The sequence below is a fragment of the Alosa sapidissima genome, chromosome 7 (genome assembly GCF_018492685.1).
Source record: "Alosa sapidissima isolate fAloSap1 chromosome 7, fAloSap1.pri, whole genome shotgun sequence".
In the NCBI taxonomy this organism is placed as follows: Eukaryota; Metazoa; Chordata; class Actinopteri; order Clupeiformes; family Clupeidae; genus Alosa; species Alosa sapidissima.
Window position 1 is genome coordinate 3,025,967 of NC_055963.1, and position 21,004 is coordinate 3,046,970.

General features: G+C 50.1%; 1 protein-coding gene and 1 long non-coding RNA gene across 4 annotated transcripts; both read left to right on the forward strand.

The window, feature by feature from the left end:
* The first annotated feature begins 5,687 nt into the window (after positions 1 to 5,687).
* LOC121713127 (specifically androgen-regulated gene protein) lies at positions 5,688 to 18,963 on the forward strand. Of its 3 annotated transcripts, none has more exons than XM_042097486.1 (5): positions 5,688 to 5,862; positions 12,866 to 13,083; positions 15,392 to 15,581; positions 16,544 to 18,466; positions 18,497 to 18,963. In XM_042097486.1, exons 2-5 carry the CDS (start codon positions 12,979 to 12,981, stop codon positions 18,634 to 18,636), a joined length of 2,358 nt encoding a protein of 785 aa, XP_041953420.1. In that variant the 5' UTR covers positions 5,688 to 5,862; positions 12,866 to 12,978; the 3' UTR covers positions 18,637 to 18,963. The 3 variants fall into 3 exon arrangements, with proteins under 3 accessions (XP_041953420.1, XP_041953421.1, XP_041953419.1); XM_042097487.1 differs by having other exon boundaries at positions 16,544 to 18,185; positions 18,216 to 18,963; XM_042097485.1 differs by having other exon boundaries at positions 16,544 to 18,963.
* Positions 18,964 to 19,090: 127 nt separating this feature from the next.
* LOC121713140 lies at positions 19,091 to 19,912 on the forward strand. Its single transcript, XR_006032744.1, has 2 exons — positions 19,091 to 19,584; positions 19,618 to 19,912. It is a non-coding gene; the product is annotated as an uncharacterized LOC121713140 (long non-coding RNA).
* The last annotated feature ends 1,092 nt before the right edge of the window (positions 19,913 to 21,004 follow it).

A 21,004-nucleotide genomic window follows, 5' to 3' on the forward strand; every position in this document is an offset into this window, starting at 1 on the left:
ACAGACCGGATGAGTCAGTAGGACAATGCAGTATAAACCAAAATGAGATTTGGTGAAAGATTTAGTACAAAATCAAACATACCTACCTCTAGGATATGTTGTCTGGGATGATTCCTTTCTATGGGCCTCCTTCACTCAGCAAAACGCCTATTGCATTAGGCTAACCAGAACAAATATTTGTGTGCTGAGGCATCTGTAATATTTTATTTGTATGATACATTAATTAATGTTGTGAGATGGGACTCGCATGTTCTGTTCTGTTTTAAATATGTGTAATGACCTTTAATGTTTAATGACCGTTATTGAACGGGCGGAATGTGCCGGAGACTAATGCTTTTGCGTATGATTCACCAAATGCCAGGCGCGCGCAATAGCCAACCAGACTAAATATTTCCCAAGCCTTCGAAGGACTGAATTCCAACGACGTTTTTTCCCCTAGCAAAGGCAATTGAGATGGATAATAGATGTAATCGGCGTGAAGTCACACCCGAACCTGTTTGATTTGTTTGACAGATTGTCTGTTCTCTACAACTTGTGCCAACCACCTGTTCACTAGTTCGCCCTTCTATATGATTGCTTCAGCTAGACTAGAATGTATGGGAGAAGTGCGTGTTTGGCAAGGTAGCTGTCCGTGGTCCTGGAGTGCCTGGAGCGGATATCGCGATAGAGCGATGACCGCTTGCACCCCCCTGTGTAAGGAGGATGAGTAACAGGGCAATTGGTGAAATGGAGGAGTAGGGGGAGGAGGGGGGATGATTTCGCGAACGTCGGAGCGTGTGACGTATGGAAAAGGAGGTCGGCTTAAATAGGCCTACCCTGCGGCGGCAGTGGGTGAGTTAATTGCTGTCAATCATCCCGAAGGCTCCACCCGAACTTTGTTTATAAAACATCATTTCACTAGTTCGCCCTTCTATATGATTGCTTCAGCTAGACTAGAATGTATGGGAGAAGTGCGTGTTTGGCAAGGTAGCTGTCCGTGGTCCTGGAGTGCCTGGAGCGGATATCGCGATAGAGCGATGACCGCTTGCACCCCAAAAGATCACAGAGAAAGGCCGCTACCAACTACATAAGTGCTTGCTGAGCGAGTCGTAAATCCGCTAGATTGGAACGGATGTAAGACTGGTAGGCATCCGAGGACCAACGGCCCAGTATTTCAATTTGTTGCTCCGATAAGCCGTTGAGCGCAGCTGTGAGTGGCAGCTCCTATCTTGAAGGAGTGTGCGGAGTAGCGATCCGCGGGAAAACCAGATTTGACTAGAATGGTTTTTAAGAGTGTCTGGAATCTGTGGCGAGTGATGGGTAGCCCTTCGTCTGACACGAAGAGCGGGCTAGTAGACGAGCTTGAGCTGACCGATATGAGATGTAGTGAGATAGGTATTGGAAAGGCTGAAGATCTGAGGCGGAGTTAAATGGATATGGAGTGTCCTTTTCGGGACTGATCGGTTTTACTCTGTTTGATGGTAAATCGAATGGTGTCTTGGTCTAGCTGCTCTAGATCTGCGATGCACGGGTGGACATCGGGAATGAAGAGAGACGAAGGGCATGTAAACTCGCTACATCTCAGCAGCCCAAAAAAGGCCAGTAGAAACATAACGGAGATGGTGGAATCGGAATGCGGTGACATGAACCCTTTGCGAAGGGTAGCGAGGCAGGTGGCGAGAATGCTTGAGGTAATGGGAAGGCGGGCGTCTTGGGGGACTGACTGTTGCCTACGGATACCTTTGATTAACAAGCCTATCCTGGTGTCAGAGAAGGAAGGGCATTCGGAGCCGTGGAGGAGTTTGTAGACGAAATGAATGCCAGTTAGGTAGACTCTAATGGAAGAGACTTTGATCCCGAGTGAAGTGTGGACGTAGGTGATAAATGATGATATGGTGACTGCATCGAAACTGGGAAATGGTAGTGAGTGCTTTGCATGGAACTGTTTGAAGCACGACCAAGCAGTCCAGTAGGACTGCATGGTCCTGGGTGCGAGGGCTTGGAGGGCTAGGTCGGCCGTGATGGGCTGAAGATAGCTGAGGGGGTGGTTTATAGGAAGATGGTCTCCGAAAAGCTGGGGAGTTGATGGTCGGGGTTGACTAGTGGACACTCGGCCGCGCCGTGACTGGGGCTATTGCAGAGGGACAAGATGGCTTAAGTCCTAGAAAAACGCGGTTATGGAGCTCCACTGGAGCGCGCCCCAGTAGGGGTTTTGGTTCCAGAGGCCGACTCTGGCAGCGCATTTAGCTGAAAACAGCCGGTGTAGAAATGAGCTCCCCCGTAGGATACGGCTAGACCGGCGATGATGGCCAGGTAGTCGTTCAGCTCTTTGCGTCGGCTGGGGAACGCGAAACAGATGACTTCCGTGTAGTTGGTAAAAGCTACGGTGAACTCGGGAAATGACGGGGTTTTTGATGCTGGGCCAGAATTTTTTAGAGAAAAAAACAGTTCGCCGCAAACTAGATCCCGGTTATGAGAGGGAATAGGAAGGGAGGGAAGAATGGTAGAAAGGTCTACGTCTGCACCTGACAAGATGAGGTTCCTGGTGGACGCTGTGACGGGTGGTGGTTCGAATGCTGCAGCGTGAGGAGGCGGTGGCAGGGCCTGTGCTGTGGCTAAAGAATAGTTTTGCTGCCGGAACGGGACGTCGTGGTCCGAAGCACTCGCTGAGTCCAGCGCGGAGCCGGGGAAGAGATGGGAAGGGAGAAAAGGGGGGAGGGAGGGAGCGGTCGCTGACGCGACCGGAAGGGGAGCAAACTGGGACAGGGTCGCGGGAAGTGGGACGGGGAAGGAAAGAGGGTTAGGGGGGAGTAGCGACGCTGTCGCTATCGGCGCCGGCTGAGACCAGGTGCTCGCTAACTCGTAAGAGAGATGGGGAGCTAGTGAGGTGACTCTTCGAGCTGACGCTTCGTGAGTTGAGGCGTGCTGTACAGACGTGGCTCCCGGAATGGAAAGGGGAGGGGGGAGAGGGGGGAGGGAGGGAGCAGTCGTCGGAACGACTGGAGGTGGGGCAGGCCTGGACCGAGTCCTGGCTAGGGGAGGTGGATGGGGGAGGGAAAGAAGGGGTGGGGGGAGTAGCGACGCTGTCGCTACCGGGGCCGTCTGGAGAAGTGGGGTTGGACCCGGAAATACGGCGGAGATGCGGAGGGAATGGGCCTGAGCCGCTGACGTGGCAGTGGCTGTGGCTGAAGCAGCGGAATGATACGCTCTGAAGCGTGTGGTGCCGGAAAGTGCTGTCGGCGTGCCCGGTTCGCGAGGTGGCTGGTGGTGTGTGCTTCGTCCGGCTGAATGGCCGGCGGAAGGAACCGCGTCGGGATGCCAGAAGGAGCAGCTTGCTTCCTGGTCTGGGGAGGAAAACAAAGTGAGGGAGCGGGAGGGCGAAAAGACCGGGTTATCCGACTGCGTTAGAAGGCGGAGGAGATGAAACGTCCTATCCGACCTATGGAACGCGATGCCGCGGGAATGGAGAGTGCTGCGGATGCGAGCCACTGTCCAGTGGGTAGGGTCAACGCCTTGCTGGCGCTGGGTCCTGGTGCTGCCGCGAGTTGAGGCTGCTGAGCGGGAAATGCTGCCCCGCACGGGGGCAGGAGAGGAGCACCTTCTGCGACCCTGTGTCCTGGATTCCCTACGCTAGCGGCGAGGGGAACGAATAAGATTATTTTTCGCCCGGCGGAGGGCCCTGGGTGTCGGGTGTTGGCGGGACGAAGTTGTCCTCCAGATCGCTGGAAGAGGCGTGGATTTCCAGTTCCATGAGAGCTGTCTTGTCAATGCAAACAATACGCAGACTGAATGATTTCGCGAAAGTCGGAGCGTGTGACGTATGGAAAAGGAGGTCGGCTTAAATAGGCCTACCCTGCGGCGGCAGTGGGTGAGTTAATTGCTGTCAATCATCCCGAAGGCTCCACCCGAACTTTGTTTATAAAACATCATTAATGGTATCTGACGGGACAGCAAGTGGAACAGTAAGCGCTCATTGGTCCTCCGGGGGGATAGGGTGTGACGAAGACTCCGGATTGGCTACAGAGCTACACTGCGTTTACCTGGGAATTGATCGTCGGTGCGTTCCCTGGAGAAGGGAGACTTTAATTTGCATCGGATGAACAGAGGAAATACGCAACAGAATGTCTTCAGTTTCATCGCAGTTTCTCGACAGATGAACAGAGCGGGAAAAGTAGTGCGGACTTTTAATAGTTCTGTGTAGTTAGTTTGGTGATTGGATAATTGATGTGTCATTTGTTGGAGCAATATTGATGTGTTTCTCCCGTCGCTCGTTCTTTAGATATGCTTTTTAAAGACAATCCTTTGGGAATTTAAACTTTTGTATAAAGTCTGTTGTCAGGTGATATGTCAGCAATGTTTGCTAAAAAGATGACGCCTCTTTCTTTCAGAGATTGGAATGTGTAATAGCACTAATGTAGGGATGATATCAAGGCATTAATTCTGGGATATTTGCATAATTTGCATCCCTAAAATACTATTAGGTTTAGAGGCATGGAGCAGTTTCAGCAACTGTATTTGTTCAGTGCTCAATATTGGATCTGCGAGCGTGTGTGTGTGTGTGAGTGACGCTGGGATGGTTCAGATATAACCAGTTTTAAAAGCTCAGTTAGCACAGCGTGCTCCCCAGATGTTTGTCCTTCCTATGTGACTGGATAGAGGGATGGTGCCTGACTCACATACCTGAAGGAGACGCCCGACACAAGCCTGGAACAGACAATGCCGTCACAACACATGCCAATCTCCCAGTGTGTGTGTGTGTGTGCGTGCGTGCGTGCGTGCGCAGGTGCTCTACCAAAATGAATAGACATTTACGCACACAGACACACACAGATCAGATGAAGCACGTTCCTATGAGCAGGGAAGCACACACACACACACACACACACACACACACACACAGATCAGATGAAGCACGTTCCTATGAGCAGGGAAGCACACACACACACACACACACACACACACACAGATCAGTGGAAGCACGTTCCAATGAGCAGGGAAGCACATACACACACACACAAACACACTTAAAGCCACAATGTACTTGTCCGTCATGTTCATACTGTCTCACACATTCACAAATACTCATGCCTAGCTTCCAAGCACAGGCAAACACACAGACACACACACACACACACATACACACAGACACTTAAAGCCACAAGCAAGACATGTACTTGTCTGTCATGTTCATACTGTCTCACACATTCACAGATAGTTATGCCTAGCTTCTAAGCACACACACACACACACACATACAAACACACACACAAACACACACACACACACACACACAGTGGCACAGTGGGCCTCTTTCCCAATATTTGCTGTTTGCCTTCGGACCACATGACTTTTAAATCATTACACGCGCTTGACTTGTAAGATGTTGCAACACCTGATTGTACACATTTTTAACATACAGACGGGAATTTACCCCAGACTAATAGCCAACCAGACTAAATATTTCCCAAGCCTTCGAAGGACTGAATTCCAACGACGTTTTTTCCCCTAGCAAAGGCAATTGAGATGGATAATAGATGTAATCGGCATGAAGTCACACCCGAACCTGTTTGATTTGTTTGACAGATTGTCTGTTCTCTACAACTTGTGCCAACCACCTGTAATGGTATCTGACGGGACAGCAAGTGGAACAGTAAGCGCTCATTGGTCCTCCGGGGGGATAGGGTGTGACGAAGACTCCGGATTGGCTACAGAGCTACACTGCGTTTACCTGGGAATAGATCGTCGGTGCGTTCCCTGGAGAAGGGAGACTTTCATTTGCATCGGATGAACAGAGGAAATACGCAACAGAATGTCTTCAGTTTCATCGCAGTTTCTCGACAGATGAACAGAGCGGGAAAAGTAGTGCGGATCCGCGAGAAAGTGGTAAGTTGCACACACCGATGAGGCTTGCAGGCGCGCGAAATTCCCTGCCTCGCGACCTATCTCTCGTTTGAGTCTTCCTATGTACTGTTTACAGTAAATAGTGGCCTTAGCTCTCTTCGCAGTTGTTCCGAGGTCATTTTAGAGGACTTTTAATAGTTCTGTGTAGTTAGTTTGGTGATTGGATAATTGATGTGTCATTTGTTGGAGCAATATTGATGTGTTTCTCCCGTCGCTCGTTCTTTAGATATGCTTTTTAAAGACAATCCTTTGGGAATGTAAACTTTTGTATAAAGTCTGTTGTCAGGTGATATGTCAGCAATGTTTGCTAAAAAGATGACGTCTCTTTCTTTCAGAGATTGGAATGTGTAATAGCACTAATGTAGGGATGATATCAAGGCATTCATTCTGGGATATTTGCATAATTTGCATCCCTAAAACACTATTAGGTTTAGAGGCATGGAGCAGTTTCAGCAACTGTATTTGTTCAGTGCTCAATATTGGATCTGCGAGCGTGTGTGTGTGTGAGTGACGCTGGGATGGTTCAGATATAACCAGTTTTAAAAGCTCAGTTAGCACAGCGTGCTCCCCAGATGTTTGTCATTCCTATGTGACTGGATAGAGGGATGGTGCCTGACTCACATACCTGAAGGAGACGCCCGACACAAGCCTGGAACAGACAATGCCGTCACAACACATGCCAATCTCCCAGTGTGTGTGTGTGTGTGTGTGTGTGTGCGTGCGAGCGTGTGTGCGTGCGCAGGTGCTCCACCAAAATGAATAGACATTTACGCACACAGACACACACAGATCAGATGAAGCACGTTCCTATGAGCAGGGAAGCACACACACACACACACAGATCAGATGAAGCACGTTCCTATGAGCAGGGAAGCACACACACACACACACACACACACACACACAGATCAGTGGAAGCACGTTCCAATGAGCAGGGAAGCACATACACACACACACACAAACACACTTAAAGCCACAATGTACTTGTCTGTCATGTTCATACTGTCTCACACATTCACAAATACTCATGCCTAGCTTCCAAGCACAGGCAAACACACAGACACACACACACACACACACATACACACAGACACTTAAAGCCACAAGCAAGACATGTACTTGTCTGTCATGTTCATACTGTCTCACACATTCACAGATAGTTATGCCTAGCTTCTAAGCACACACACACACACACACACAAACACATACACACACAGTGGCACAGTGGGCCTCTTTCCCAATATTTGCTGTTTGCCTTCGGACCACATGACTTTTAAATCATTACACGCGCTTGACTTGTAAGATGTTGCAACACCTGATTGTACACATTTTTAACATACAGACGGGAATTTACTGAATATGTTTCAATTCATGACTCTTTTCAGTGTTACATCCAGGCAGTATAATTTACTGAATATGTTTCAATTCATGACTCTTCAATATTCAGGCAGTATTTCCTCATATGTGCTGTGGGGAGGCCATACAGCTAGATAACTGAAAGTCTTTACATACGTGGCACTGACCTTCGAGGTGAAGTTGTGTTGAAGTTGTAAGTATGTGTGTGTGCGTACGTGCATGCGTGTGTGTGTGTGTGTGGTGTGCGTGCGTGCGCGTGCGTGTGTTTGTGTGTGTGTGTGTGTGTCCGTGTGTCCGTGTGTGTGGTGTGTGTGCACCTGATCTATCTGCTCTGATTACTATCCGTGTTGCTGCTGTGAGCCCAGCAGGCTGTGTGGTTAGAGCTGCAGGCTGTGTGGTTAGAGCTGCAGGCTGCAGGCTGTGTGGTTGGAGCTGCAGGCTGTGTGGTTGGAGCTGCAGGCTGTGTGGTTGGTGCTGCAGGCTGTGTGGTTGGAGCTGCAGGCTGCAGGCTGTATGGTTGGAGCTGCAGGCTGTAGGCTGTGTGGTTAGAGCTGCAGGCTGTGTGGTTAGAGCTGCAGGCTGTATGGTTGGAGCTGCAGGCTGTATGGTTAGAGCTGCAGTCTGTATGGTTGGAGCTGCAGTCTGCAGGCTGTGTGGTTAGAGCTGCAGGCTGCAGGCTGTGTGGTTAGAGCTGCAGGCTGTATGGTTGGAGCTGCAGGCTGTGTGGTTGGAGCTGCAGGCTGTATGGTTGGAGCTGCAGTCAGTAATTAAAGCTCATTGAGGCTCGGACTGCGCTGCCCGGTGCCAGTCAGCCAGAGTTCCTGTTTCCCTCGGCCGCGCTTTGCTGTGCTGTGCCGTGCCGTGCCGATAGCTGTGCCTTGCCGTGCAGTGCCGTGCCATGCGGTGTGCTGTGCAGTATTGCTGTGCCGTGCTGTGCTTGGCTGTGCTTGGCTGCACCTCAGTGTTTATATACTGTAAATAATTAACATGGGATGGAGGCTGGCATGGGATGGAGGCTGGCATGGCATTGGGAGGAGGCTGGCATGGGGAGGAGGCTGGCATGGGGAGGCCGCATTCCTCTCCTAGCTGCTGCTGAGGCCTCAGAGCCCAAGCTCATGCCCCCCCCCCACCTGTTCTACACCCCACGTGATCACTCATTCCTGGTGGTGGTGGTGGGGGGAGGGGGGGGTCACACACACACCTGTTCAGCCCCCTCCATTTCCATTCCCCAGGGTTTGGTCTCTTTGTCCCTGTGTCATGTGACCACTAACACCACCTGTGTCATGTGACCACTAACACCACCTGTGTCATGTGATCTGATATGAGAGATTTTAACAGAAAAATTACATTACATAACATACTAGAGTTCAATTTTGATTGATGTATTACCATGACGATATCCAAACAGCAATGCTGACACAGCGACTCAGCTGAATGAGCTTGAATTGAGTTGAATTGAATTGAGTTGAATTGAATTGAGTTGAATTTAGTTGAGTTGAGTTTAATTGAATTGAGTTGAATTAGCTGGAATTGAGTTGAGTTGAATTAACTTGAATTGAGTTAAATTGAGTTGTCTTGCATTAGCTTAAATTGCGTTGAGCTGGGAGGGTGGGAGTGATCAGCAAAGCAAAGGGGAAAGTTGGAGTGAAACTGGAAAAACAGCATTCCACAGCGGATCCACAGTGTTCCTGGCGAGGACTCTCCACACTCGCCCAGCAGGTTCCACATGGAGGAACCCGACTCCAGACCATATGCGGGCCAGGCCCCAGACGGATCTGACCTACTCTGGACCGCATGCGGGCCAGGCCCCAGACGTTATGGCTGCCGATGGAGTTCTTGGCTCAGCTGAGTTAATGGCTATTGCAAGTGTAAGGCATAGAGTCTTCCCTGAGTGTGTGGGTTAAGGCCTGAGTGTGTGGGTTAAGGCCTGAGTGTGTGGGTTAAGGCCTGAGTGTGTGGGTTAAGGCCGGAGGAGACCTCTGGGGATTCGTTCTGCACACAGTGTGTGCACGGTGCTGTGCTGCACCAGGATGTTGTGTCTGTGTGGACTGTGCTGTATTGCCCGTGCCTGGGCCTATCTAACCTCTTCAGCGCTGGTGCAGAAACAGGATGGTTATTTGTGAGAGAGGCACGGCCTTGGTGATGGACAGGATGAGCAATGTTGAGCGTGTCACTTTGTGACAATGCAGTAATTAGCATAGCTCACTACTGACGGCAACAACAACAACAGCAACACATGACCTTCATACAGCACACTTAACCACCTTAGGCACCCCAAGCGCTTTACACTGAGGGGACAGTCCTCAGTACAACCACCACCAGTCACAGGTGTGTGTGGAACTAACCAATACAGTTCTGTGATAAAGTGTTAGGCCTGTTTGAAACAAAGCTATTAAAGCTTGCAGGGTGTGTCTGTGCGATCCGCTTTGTTAGATTGCAGTTTCAGTCATTAGCAGAACTTTCCACTGACACCAGTAGCTGTGATAGTGGTGCTTTGTGATCATGTATGGGTGTGTGTGTGCTGGGTGGAGTGTGAGTGTGTGTGTCTTTGTGTCTGGCGTTGTGTGAATGGTGTGCATCTTTGAGCTGAGATGAGCAGATGAGCTTTGTCTTGGAGTCAGATAGCCGATAGTTGGCATTCATCAGGGCCACATCAGGGCCACATCAGGTCTGGGGTCTGTGGCTTCAGGTTGCGTTAGTCAGTGGAACATGGGCTGTTTACACTCCAGTAGAACATGGGCTGTCTGTACTCCAGTAGAACATGGGCTGTTTACACTCCAGTAGAACATGGGCTGTCTGTACTCCAGTAGAACATGGGCTGTTTACACTCCAGTAGAACATGGGCTGTCTACACTCCAGTAGAACATGGGCTGCCTGTACTCCAGTAGAACATGGGCTGATTACACTCCAGTAGAACATGGGCTGTTTACACTCCAGTAGAACATGGGCTGATTACACTCCAGCAGAACATGGGCTGACCTGTTCATGAGTGTACCTGTAAGGGAGTGTTCCTTTGGTGATGTGTGTGTGTGTGTGTGTGTGTGTGTTGCTAGGGAGTCTACCTGTATGGAAAAGTGCCTTTGGTGATGTGTGTGTTTGTATTAATGTTAGGGAGTCTACCTGTATGGAAAAGTGCCTTTGGTGATTGTGTGTGTGTGTGTGTGTGTGTTTGTTTGTTAGTGTTAGGGAGTCTACCTGTGTGGGAGTGTGCCTTTGGTGATGTGTGTGTGTGTGTGTGTTAGAGAGTACACCATCATTGAGTGTATAAGTATAAGTATAAGTATATATACTCTTTTGATCCCATGAGGGAAATTTGGTCTCTGCATTTATCCCAATCCGTGAATTAGTGAAACACACACAGCACACAGTGAACACACAGTGAGGTGAAGCACACACTAATCCCGGCGCAGTGAGCTGCCTGCATCAACCGCGGCGCTCGTGGAGCAGTGAGGGGTTAGGTGCCTTGCTCAAGGGCACTTCAGCCGCGCCTACTGGTCGGGGTTCAAACCGGCAACCCTCCGGTTACAGGTCCGAAGTGCTAACCAGTAGGCCACGGCTGCCCACTGTGTGTATGTGAGAGTGAGTGTACATGTTGTGTGTGACAGTGTTATTGTTAATTACTGAGTGTGTGTGTGTGTGTGTGTGTGTGTATGTATGAGTGTGTGTAAGTGTGCCTGTTAGCTAGTGTGTGGTTAAGTGTGTGTGTGTGCCTATTTGAGTGTATGTGGTGTGTGTGTGTGTGTGTGTGTGCCTGTTAGCTAGTGTGTGGTTAAGTGTGTGTGTGTGTGTGCCTGTTTGAGTGTGTGTGTGTATGGATTAAGTGAAAGCTGGCTGGGTGCCCATGGGTTTAATCCTGAGCTGGCAGTCCCCATGAACACAGGGCAGTACAGGGCGGTCCAGCAGAAGATTTAGCTCTGGAGGTGAGAGCTGGGGGGGGGGGTGGATTGCTCTGGAGGTGAGAGCCGGGGGGGGGTTGTTCGGGAGGTGAGAGCCAGGGGGGTGTGGGGGGTGCTCTTAAAGCGATGGTTCGGAGTAATTTCACCCTAGGGTCCTTTGCACCATGACCCCGAGCCAAACACCCTCCCAGAACCTGTTCTCCCTTGGTCCAACCCTGGTCGAGTAGCGCTGTCAGAAACTAATGACTTTCTGCAGACGTAATGGAACCAACTTAGGAGCTCGTAAATGACCCCACTAATAATGCCCTGAATGGTACAAAACTTACAAAACAGGATGTTCTTTACCCATAAACGAGGCATTGAAAAGTACACCAGGAGTTTATTTAAATAACACTTGCCTGATGGATGCTACTATCTGCTACTATCTACCGCTGCATCTACGTTACTTCCGTGATTTGGGAAAAGCCTGTAAAAGTCCTGGCAGGAAGCATGCATAAGGATGTAGATCCAGGAATGCACTAATATTTTGTTCGTAGTACCAGTTTGCAACAATTATTAGTTAACACTAAGTTGTAAACACTTCGGAAAAAAATATATTAAAAACTGGATATACCAAAAAACGTTGATGTAATCGCTTCCTGCCAGGACTTTTACGGGCTTTTCCCAAATCACGGAAGTAACGTAGACGCAGCGGTGTAGTAGCAGATAGTAACAGGTTCTGGGAGGGTGTTTGGCTCGGGGTCATGGTGCAAAGGACCCTAGGGTGAAATAACTCTGAACCATCGCTTTAAGGCTCCCGACACACACAGAGACAACAGGGGAAGATCACGCGGTAACAGAGTTACTCTCCCACTAGATTTGTTGGTGCCACTCAACAATTACTGAAATTAAATTAGCAAATCACTTACTGCTTGGTGAAATTAAATCTTTATATGATTTTAAAGCAAAAAAGTGCTCGGCAATGGAGTTACATAAAAATTAACATCACTTTTTTTTACCATACAAATCAACATCATCAAACATGCGGTTCTCAAAATAGCAAATAATTCACAACTATCAATTTGTCTCTTTTCATGTGTATGTAAGTGTGTGTGTGTGTGTGTGTGTGTGTGTGAGAGTACTGTGTGAGTGTCACCATTCCCTACCAGCAACCCTTCCCTAACACTCAACACCACCATCTACAAGCCGATGGGTGCACAGTCACTAGATGTACTGGGTGCACAGTCACTAGATGTACTCGTACCATTTCATCTATTTCATGGCCCCCCATGGACAGAATGTCATGGAACTTGGCATGCCCCCAGAGGCCTTCAGCGTGACCATACACATCAAATATGGCGCTGTTCAGAACATCTCAGCACAAGATATAGAAAGAAATCTGTGATTTTGCTGTTACTCTGTTAAAGTTCAGTGTTCAATGATGTTGTAAGTAGCATCTTTTTAAGGAAGCAGGTGTTGATGTTTTCTCTTCCTTGTTTCTGATGCTGTGTTCTGAGTCTTTTTAAGGAAGCAGGTGTTGATGTTTTCTCTTCCTTGTTTCTGATGCTGTGTTCTGAGTCTTTTTAAGGAAGCAGGTGTTGATGTTTTCTCTTCCTTGTTTCTGATGCTGTGTTCTATCATCACATCCACTCCCTCTCTTTGGCTTGATTTGCAGTAGTGTCACAGACCTAGTGCATGAGTACATCTCGTCTGCAGCATTTCCATTGTACACCTCTGAATTACATGTCTTCCAGGTCTTGTCAACTGATTGTCCCTGTGCTGCCTCCTGATTGGCCCTGTGCTGTGGGCCCTGCCTCCTGATTGGTCGTCTGTAGGATTCCACCAATCACGGCTCCCATTCTGGGCCATGTCTAAGAGTGACACCTGGCCAGGTGGTGTTGCCATGGAAACGGTCATCTCAAAGGACAGCGCTGGGAGCTATGACAGTGTAATCAGCATGGACTCTAATCATGTGAGTGGAGAGAGAATGAGAGTGTGTGTGTGTGTGTGTGTGTGAGTGAGAGAGAGAGAGAGAGAGAGTGTGTGTGTGTGTGTGTGAGAGAGAGAGAGAGAGTGTGAGTGTGAGAGAGAGAGAGAGAGAGAGAGAGAGAGAGAGAGAGAGAGAGAGAGAGAGAGAGAGAGAGAGAGAGAGAGTGTGTGTGAGAGAGAGAGAGTTTGTGCACAGGGGTGTGTGTCACCTCAAACTAACAAAGAGCTCACTATTACCTAAGTGACTCATTAAAACAGTTGCTTCATGACTCAAAGCTGTTTCAAACATCAGCACCTCTCCCTGTACCTGTCACCCAGTGACCTACAACCCAGTTCCTTTGGCCATTTCAGTCACAGTCCTTATAGGCAAGTTCCATCCGGCCATCTTGGTAACGCACTTTGGGCAGTTATCGGCGGCCATCTTGGTAACGCACTTTGGGCAGTTATCGGCGGCCATCTTGGTAACGCACTTTGGGCAGTTATCGGCGTCCATCTTGGTAACGCACTTTGGGCAGTTATCGGCGGCCATCTTGGTAACGCACTTTGGGCAGTTATCGGGCAGCTATTTTCCTATTCAAGTGAATGGGAAGGCATATGTAAGGGTTACTTACATTGCAGGAAGGGGAGAGATATGTGTAGACAACATTCTATTGGCGTTACAGACTAACCCCAAGCATTTCTATGGAGGATTCTTTTAGTGCTGTGTCTCATTAGAAAGTCTCTGTTCCACCCCACATTCACATTCCTGTCCAAGTGCATCGTCCAGTCCACTTCACGTCCACCCCTCTCTAGTTCTTCATCGTGCATCATCCTGTCCACTCTATGTTCTTCATCGTGCATCGTCCTGTCCACTCTGGTCAGTGTGAGCTGCCCACACCACACCCTCCTCCACTGCAGCATGCCATCCTCACTTTCACTTGTTTAGCGCAGATCAAGGACATGCCACACACTGATTTTGCCAAGTTGTTGATCTGAAACACGATCATGCAAACCACACTTCTGATTACACAACTACGTGCTTTAATGTAGCTCTTTCACCAAGGCCCCCAACACGCTTTTACAGTGAAGGGGGAACCTTACCAATGGTGATTATTCCCTGACTAGACAAATGTACTGTACCCTCCCACATTCAACATCCCAATGGCCTTTTCTACCCAACAACCCAAATACACTCTCCTCCATCAATACTCTAGCACCCTTTTCCAAACAACAACCCAAATATACCCTCCTCAACCAATACTCTAGCACCCTTTTCCAAACAACAACCCAAATATACCCTCCTCAACCAATACTCTAGCACCCTTTTCCACCTAACAACCCAAATACACCCTCCTCAACCAATACTCTAGCACCCTTTTCTACCTAAAAACCCAAATATACCCTCCTCAATCAATACCTTAGTGCCCGGTCACCTGCCATGTTGGTTAGCTTCAGAGACCTCCAGGCCCCACTCTGCCCTGAATGCTTGGAGTGAGATATCAACAGGACATTGGCTCATTACTTAAGCCATTGTGTTACCCTGTAGGGTGTCGGCCATTGGCTTTGTTGTGTCCAAGCCCAAAGTGAATTAGCCTTAATCTGCAGTGTCCGACACAAACACCGTCTGTAGCTTCACTGTCCGACACAAACACTGTCTGTAGCTTCACTGATAAACAGACCAACACCTCGGTGCAAACACCGCCTGTAGCTTCACTGATAAACAGACCAACACCTCGGTGCAAACACCGTCTGTAGCTTCACTGATAAACAGACCAACACCTCGGTGCAAACACCGTCTGTAGCTTCACTGATAAACAGACCAACACCTCGGTGCAAAGATTGAGCTCCCTCTGTTTGTCTTTCCCTCCTCTCTCTCTCCCTCAATCATTCACTCCTCTCTCTAACGCTCTCTCATTCCCTCTTCTCTCTCCCCCTCTCCCTCCCTCTTCTTTCTCTCTCTCTCCCTCTCTCACTCCCCCTCTCTCCCTCCCTCCTCTCTCTCTCCCTCAATCATTCACTCCTCTCTCTAACGCTCTCTCTCCCTCTCTCTCTCTCCCTCTCTCACTCCCCCTCTCTCCCTCCCTCCTCTCTCTCTCTCTCTCCCCCCTCTCGCTCTCCCCCTCTCTCTCTCTCCCTCTCTCACTCCCCCTCTCTCCCTCCCTCCTCTCTCTCTCTCTCTCTCCCCCTCTCTCTCTCCTCCTCTCTCATTCCCTCTTCTCTCTCTCCCTCTCTCATTCCCTCTCTCTCCCCCTCTCTCTCTCCCTCCCTCCTCTCTCTCTCTCTCCTCTCTCTCTCTCCCCTTCTCTCTGCAGAGTGATGACAGTCTTATGTATTTTGCGCCTGACGTGAGAGCGAGTCTGATGTTTCTGGAAGAGACCATTGAGTCTCTGGAGTTGGAGGAGGACAGTGGCCTTTCCAATGACGAGCTTGACCCACACACGCCAACTCCCACACACACCGACAAGGTCACCATCTGTCTCCCTACACACACACGGATGGAAGGTAAGTTCACCTGCTACCTACTATCTGGTTAATGTGTTGTTTTGCTAAAGGTAGAATACCTGCTATCTGGCTAATGTGTTGTTTTGCTAAAGGTAGAATACTTGCTAAAGGTAGAATACTTACGTGACAACAACGCTACATAGTGCTCTTACCATGACAACAACGCTACATAGTTCTCTTCCCCGTGACAACAACGCTACATAGTGTTCTTACCGTGACAACAACGGTACCATGACAATAACGCTACATAGTTCTCTTCCCCGTGACAACAATGCTACATAGTGGTCTTACCGTGACAACAATGCTACATAGTGCTCTTACTGTGACAATAACGCTACATAGCTGTGCGTTGGCAATGCCAGGCATTCTAGGTGTGCGTTGGCAATGTCTCCACTCACATTATTGTAAGTCAGTGTGGCTTCAAAAAGAGTTGTTATTTTATGGTGAAAGAACTCCATTGTGTTGCTTTAACAGTAAGTATGCATGGACGTCCTAACATGTAGACCCGCCAGCATGTGTGAAAATGAAGAAAGATAACATAGAAGATGAGCTTTGTCACTCCACAGAGACCACAGCTTAGGAAGCACTCCTTGAGATCAGCTAACCTTTAATGGCAAATAGATCCAAAGATGGCATTGAAACATTAGATTTCTGTAGCTCATAAATCCTGAGGTGTAACTCATAAACCCTGAGGCAAGATTACTCAGATTGTGTTAGCTGGCTCATAGGCTGCTCTGTAGAGTACTATTCGGTTCTGTGTAGCTCATAGACCCTGAGTAACTCATAAACCCTGAGGTGTAACTCATAAGCCCTGAGGTAAGGTCACTCAGATTGTGTTAGCTGGCTCTTAGGCGGCTTTGTAGAGTACTATTCAGTTCTTTTTCGCCAAATCTGAAGGGGCTGAGAATCCTTGGACTCTTTAAGTTATAGTAATAATTACTGAATGTTTTGTTGTCTTCCAGATGTGTCCAGATGCCATGACGATCCCAACCAGGTGATGGGTAAAAACCACAAGCCATCGATGAGCTACATGGTGCCCACACCTTTACTCCTGGCCAACGGCCCTAGCCTCCTGCGCTCGAGATTACCGTCGTCTTCAGCTGCGGACCACAAGCCAACACCCACGCCAACGCCCCCCACTACTGGCACGGCTGTCGCTAAACATGCCGGTCCCGAGGCTGTCGCCATGGATAAACTCATTACTGTGCCAGCTGCCGTCTCGACTAGTGGACACTCTGCTGCTGCTGACCCAGTTGAAATCGATATAAGTAAAGTCATGCCTGCTGGACTGGAGGTGACCTCTACTAAACTGATTACTGATGCACTCGAAATGCCAACGGATAAAGCCGTGGACTCACCTGAGCTGATAGGTGATGAGCGCACCACGGATGCAGCTGGGAGGCCTGTGAGCACACACACCAGTGATCCCGATCAACTGATCTCTGCTAATCTAGCGGGTGGCCCAACTACTCACCAGATGCCTGTAGAGGTGCCCACAGACACCACCCTCACAACTACCCCTGCCTGTGCCAGTGCAGTGGGTATCAGTGAGGATGCCACCAGCGCCACACCTGTGGAGGATGCCCCCAAAGCCCCTCAGGTTGCTGGGGTCACCCCTCCTGGAGGGGGCATGGAGTTTATTCCGCCTCCCATGGCCTTCATGGATGAACCAGCGGAGGACAGTGACTCTGAGATGCCCGTGCCCTCAGACATTAACCTGGCAGATATCCCAGCTCCAGCTGTTCCGGCAGAGGACGCCCCAAATCCCGCTTTTCCAGCGTCTGATATTCCAGCTCCCGTAATTCCATCTCCAGATGTTTTGACCCAGGATGCTAATGACGCTAGTTTCTCAGCATCCGACATTCGTCCTCCAGTTATGTCATCTCCAGATGTCCCTGCCCGGGTCACCTTTGATGCTATGCTCCCAGACATAGTCATTCCACCTCCAGAGATTGCAACACCCAACAGTCCAGATCCTCCTGATAATCCCATCCCAGTAATTCCCAGTCCAGACATCCCAGCTCTCGTTATTCCAACAATTGACATTCCAGCTCCTTATCCACCGAGCGCAGTCCCCCCTTCCCAGACTCCTCCAAACGAGAGCGAAACAGCGAACGGAGCGGCGGGCGGAGCAGGGGGCGTGGAAAGCGTTGGCCCCGCCTCCCAGAGAGGCCCGCTGTCCTACAGTGAACTGGAGAAGCTGCGGAAGAAGGCGTCCATGAAGAAGGCGCCGGGCTCCGTCCCCGTGGTCCACATTCGCCGGCCGGCCTCCCCGGCCCACCCCGCCCCTGCCCAGTCGTCTCCCACCGCCGAGGGTCTGCCGCGGCCGCCACAGGAGTACTGCGACGCCAAGAGCCCGCCGACCGTCGCTCCCAAGCCCAAGAAACTGCCCTCCAACATCGCCCTAAATCCGCACCGGTTGGCCGACCCCGTGAGCGGTCCTCTCATCTCGCCTGACCGGGTTCTGATGGACCCGCAGAAGGTGCACATGGAGGCGCTGCGCAAACTGGGCCTGCTCAAGGGCGACGAGCCAGACTCCCGTGCCGCCTCCGGCCACTCCCTCTCGCCGAGGTCACGCAGGTCGTGGGCGCCACCCTCCGGTCCGCCGTCGTCGCCCGGACCCAGCTCCGCAAGGCCGCCCACACCTGAGGTGACCGCTCAGCCGGCCCTGCCCTCCCTGAGGCCTCCTGCAGCAGACACACCCAGCCCCAAGCTCTCTCCTGCCCCCCAGAGGAAGACGGTGCAAGTGCGGCTGGCCCCTCGACAGGTGCCCTCTGGCTCTGACGAGGGTGGTCAGGGGGTAGCGGAGACGCCAGTGGGAGGCAATGAGGACGAGCAGGACGATCTGGACTTACCAGATCATCTCCCGCCCAGCCCTCCCGCCGCACACGCACACACACACGCACACGCACACACACACACACACACACACACACACACATCCCCCAACAGCTCGGCGCCCCGTCCCCATGGCATCAGTGTTCAGATCAGCCCCCTCAGTAATGAAGAGGACCGCAGGGAGGCGCTCAGGAAACTGGGCCTACTTAAGGACTAGAGAGTGTGTGTGTGTGTGTGTGTGTGTGTGTGTGTGTGTGTGTGTGTGTGTGTAGCTGGGGCTACTTAGGGACTAGAGTATGAATGTGTGTGTGTGTGTGTGTGTGTGTGTGTGTAGCTGAATCAACACTGAACAACAAGAAGCATCCAGCCACGCTGGACCAGAACACATAGCAGCGTCCAGCTGCACCACACGGGACTAATATGACTTTATATGGTACATGGTCCAGTACCGTGGCACAGTGACTGGATTACGTCACCAGCTAGAACCCAGACCCTGGACCGGTGGTCCCCAGCTAGAACCCAGACCCTGCTAGAACCCAGACCAGCAGGGGACTACCTGCCCAGGGTCTGTGTTCTAGCAGGGGACCACCGGCCCAGAGAACACAGACCCTGCTAGAACACAGACCCTGGGCCGGTGGTCCCCTGCATCCAGCCACACTGGGACGGGACCAGTTTAAACCCCTGATTCAGCCCAAAGAACTTGGACCAGTACTAGTCTTAGTTCATGTGAACTAAACTATCCACCCCAACTTGGACATGCCCTCTTATCTACATGGCCAAGAGAGAGGGGCAACAGTCTGCTGGACATACTGACCACACTGCAGTGGACTAGAGTTGCTTATGGGGCAACAGTCTGCTGGACATACTGACCACACTGCAGTGGACTAGAGTTGCTTATGGGGCAACAGTCTGCTGGACATACTGACCACACTGCAGTGGACTAGAGTTGCTTATGGGGAACTGTGATGGGGCCAATGGGGTGGGGAGGAGCAGGAGTCTTAATGCCCACCATGTTAATGCCCACAGCAGGAGTCTTAATGCCCACCATGTTAATGCCCACAGCAGGAGTCTTAACGCCCGCCATGTTAATGTCCAGAGCAGGAGTCTTAACGCCCGCCATGTTAATGTCCAGAGCAGGAGTCTTAACGCCCGCCATGTTAATGTCGTGTCTTAACGCCCGCCATGTTAATGTCCAGAGCAGGAGTCTTAACGCCCGCCATGTTAATGTCGTGTCTTAATGCCCGCCATGTTAATATCCAGAGCAGGAGTTTGTAGCCGAACTGCTGAACTTTAACATGCTGAACATGGGGTGACTTAGAATACCCAGAAGGACCACATGCTAACCAGGCATGGGGTGACTTAGAATACCCAGAAGGACCGCATGCTAACCAGGCATGGGGTGACTAACCCCACAATGGGCAGACTCATGGGATGCTCTGAAAATGTATTAAAATATAACGAAATAAATGTAAATAAATTTTGTTAAACTGGTATGCTATTGTACACTGAGGTTTTCTTTGCATGGGGATATGAAATGCTCTTTTTGTCAGGACTCAGATGTAACATAGACTGGCATTTTGGGGTTTGGTGTGTGTGTGTGTGTGTGTGTGTGTGTGTTCAGGCCTGTATGAGGACAGGTGTGTTAATGGGGTCCAAGCCTTTCTTCTGATCTCTGTGTTCTGCTCCTTGATAGGATCTTAATCTAGGGAGTGCAGGACTTGTCACTGGTCCATTCTGAGGTTCCATTCTGGTTCAGTCTGGTCTCAGGTGTGCACAGGTGTGTTCACTGGCTCTGAGTCAGGGCTCTGCATCATTGGTGTGTTCAGGTGTGCTCACCTGCCTGAGGAATGGAATGCAGCAGGTATTTCACCCCAGCGGCGCATCAGATAAAGATTATACAGGCATGGCAGGTAGAGAATGCTGCTGCAGTGATTCACCTGTAATACGTACGCTGAAGCCCTGATATGCAACTCTCCAACCCTTTCTACAGGTGTGTTCATAGGGTGTGAGCTAGAACATTTACAGGTGTGTTCATAGGGTGTGAGCTAGAACATTACAGGTGTGTTCATAGGGTGAGAGCTAGAACTTCTACAGGTGTTTTCAACGTGAGAGCTTCTCATTGTTAATGTACAGTGAGTGTACTTTACTGTACTTGCTGAAAGAAACCAGGTGTTTAACTTCACCCATATACCACAGGAAGGTGTTTAACTTCAAACATATACAACAAGGTGTTAAACTTCCGTTTCGTTTTGGCTACCACACACAGTTGCATTCCATCAACGCATACCAGTGGGTGTTCCCGACGGTAGCTATGCAAATGACTTGAAGTATAACCATCATTTGATTGGCTGGTGCCTTCTATTTTTTGGTGCAGCAAAAGTTGCACTTTTCGACGGGAGCAACGCGACACAACGGACCCACAGTTCAGTTGGGCAACGGATGGCGTGAGCCCATGTGAAGTGGACGGGATGCGTCTCCAGCACTGCAACGCACGCAACTGAGCCGATAAACTTCACCCATATACCACAGGAAAGTGGAGAGTGGCGGCATCGGTAGCCCTCTGATGTTTGATGTGTTAAGCTACC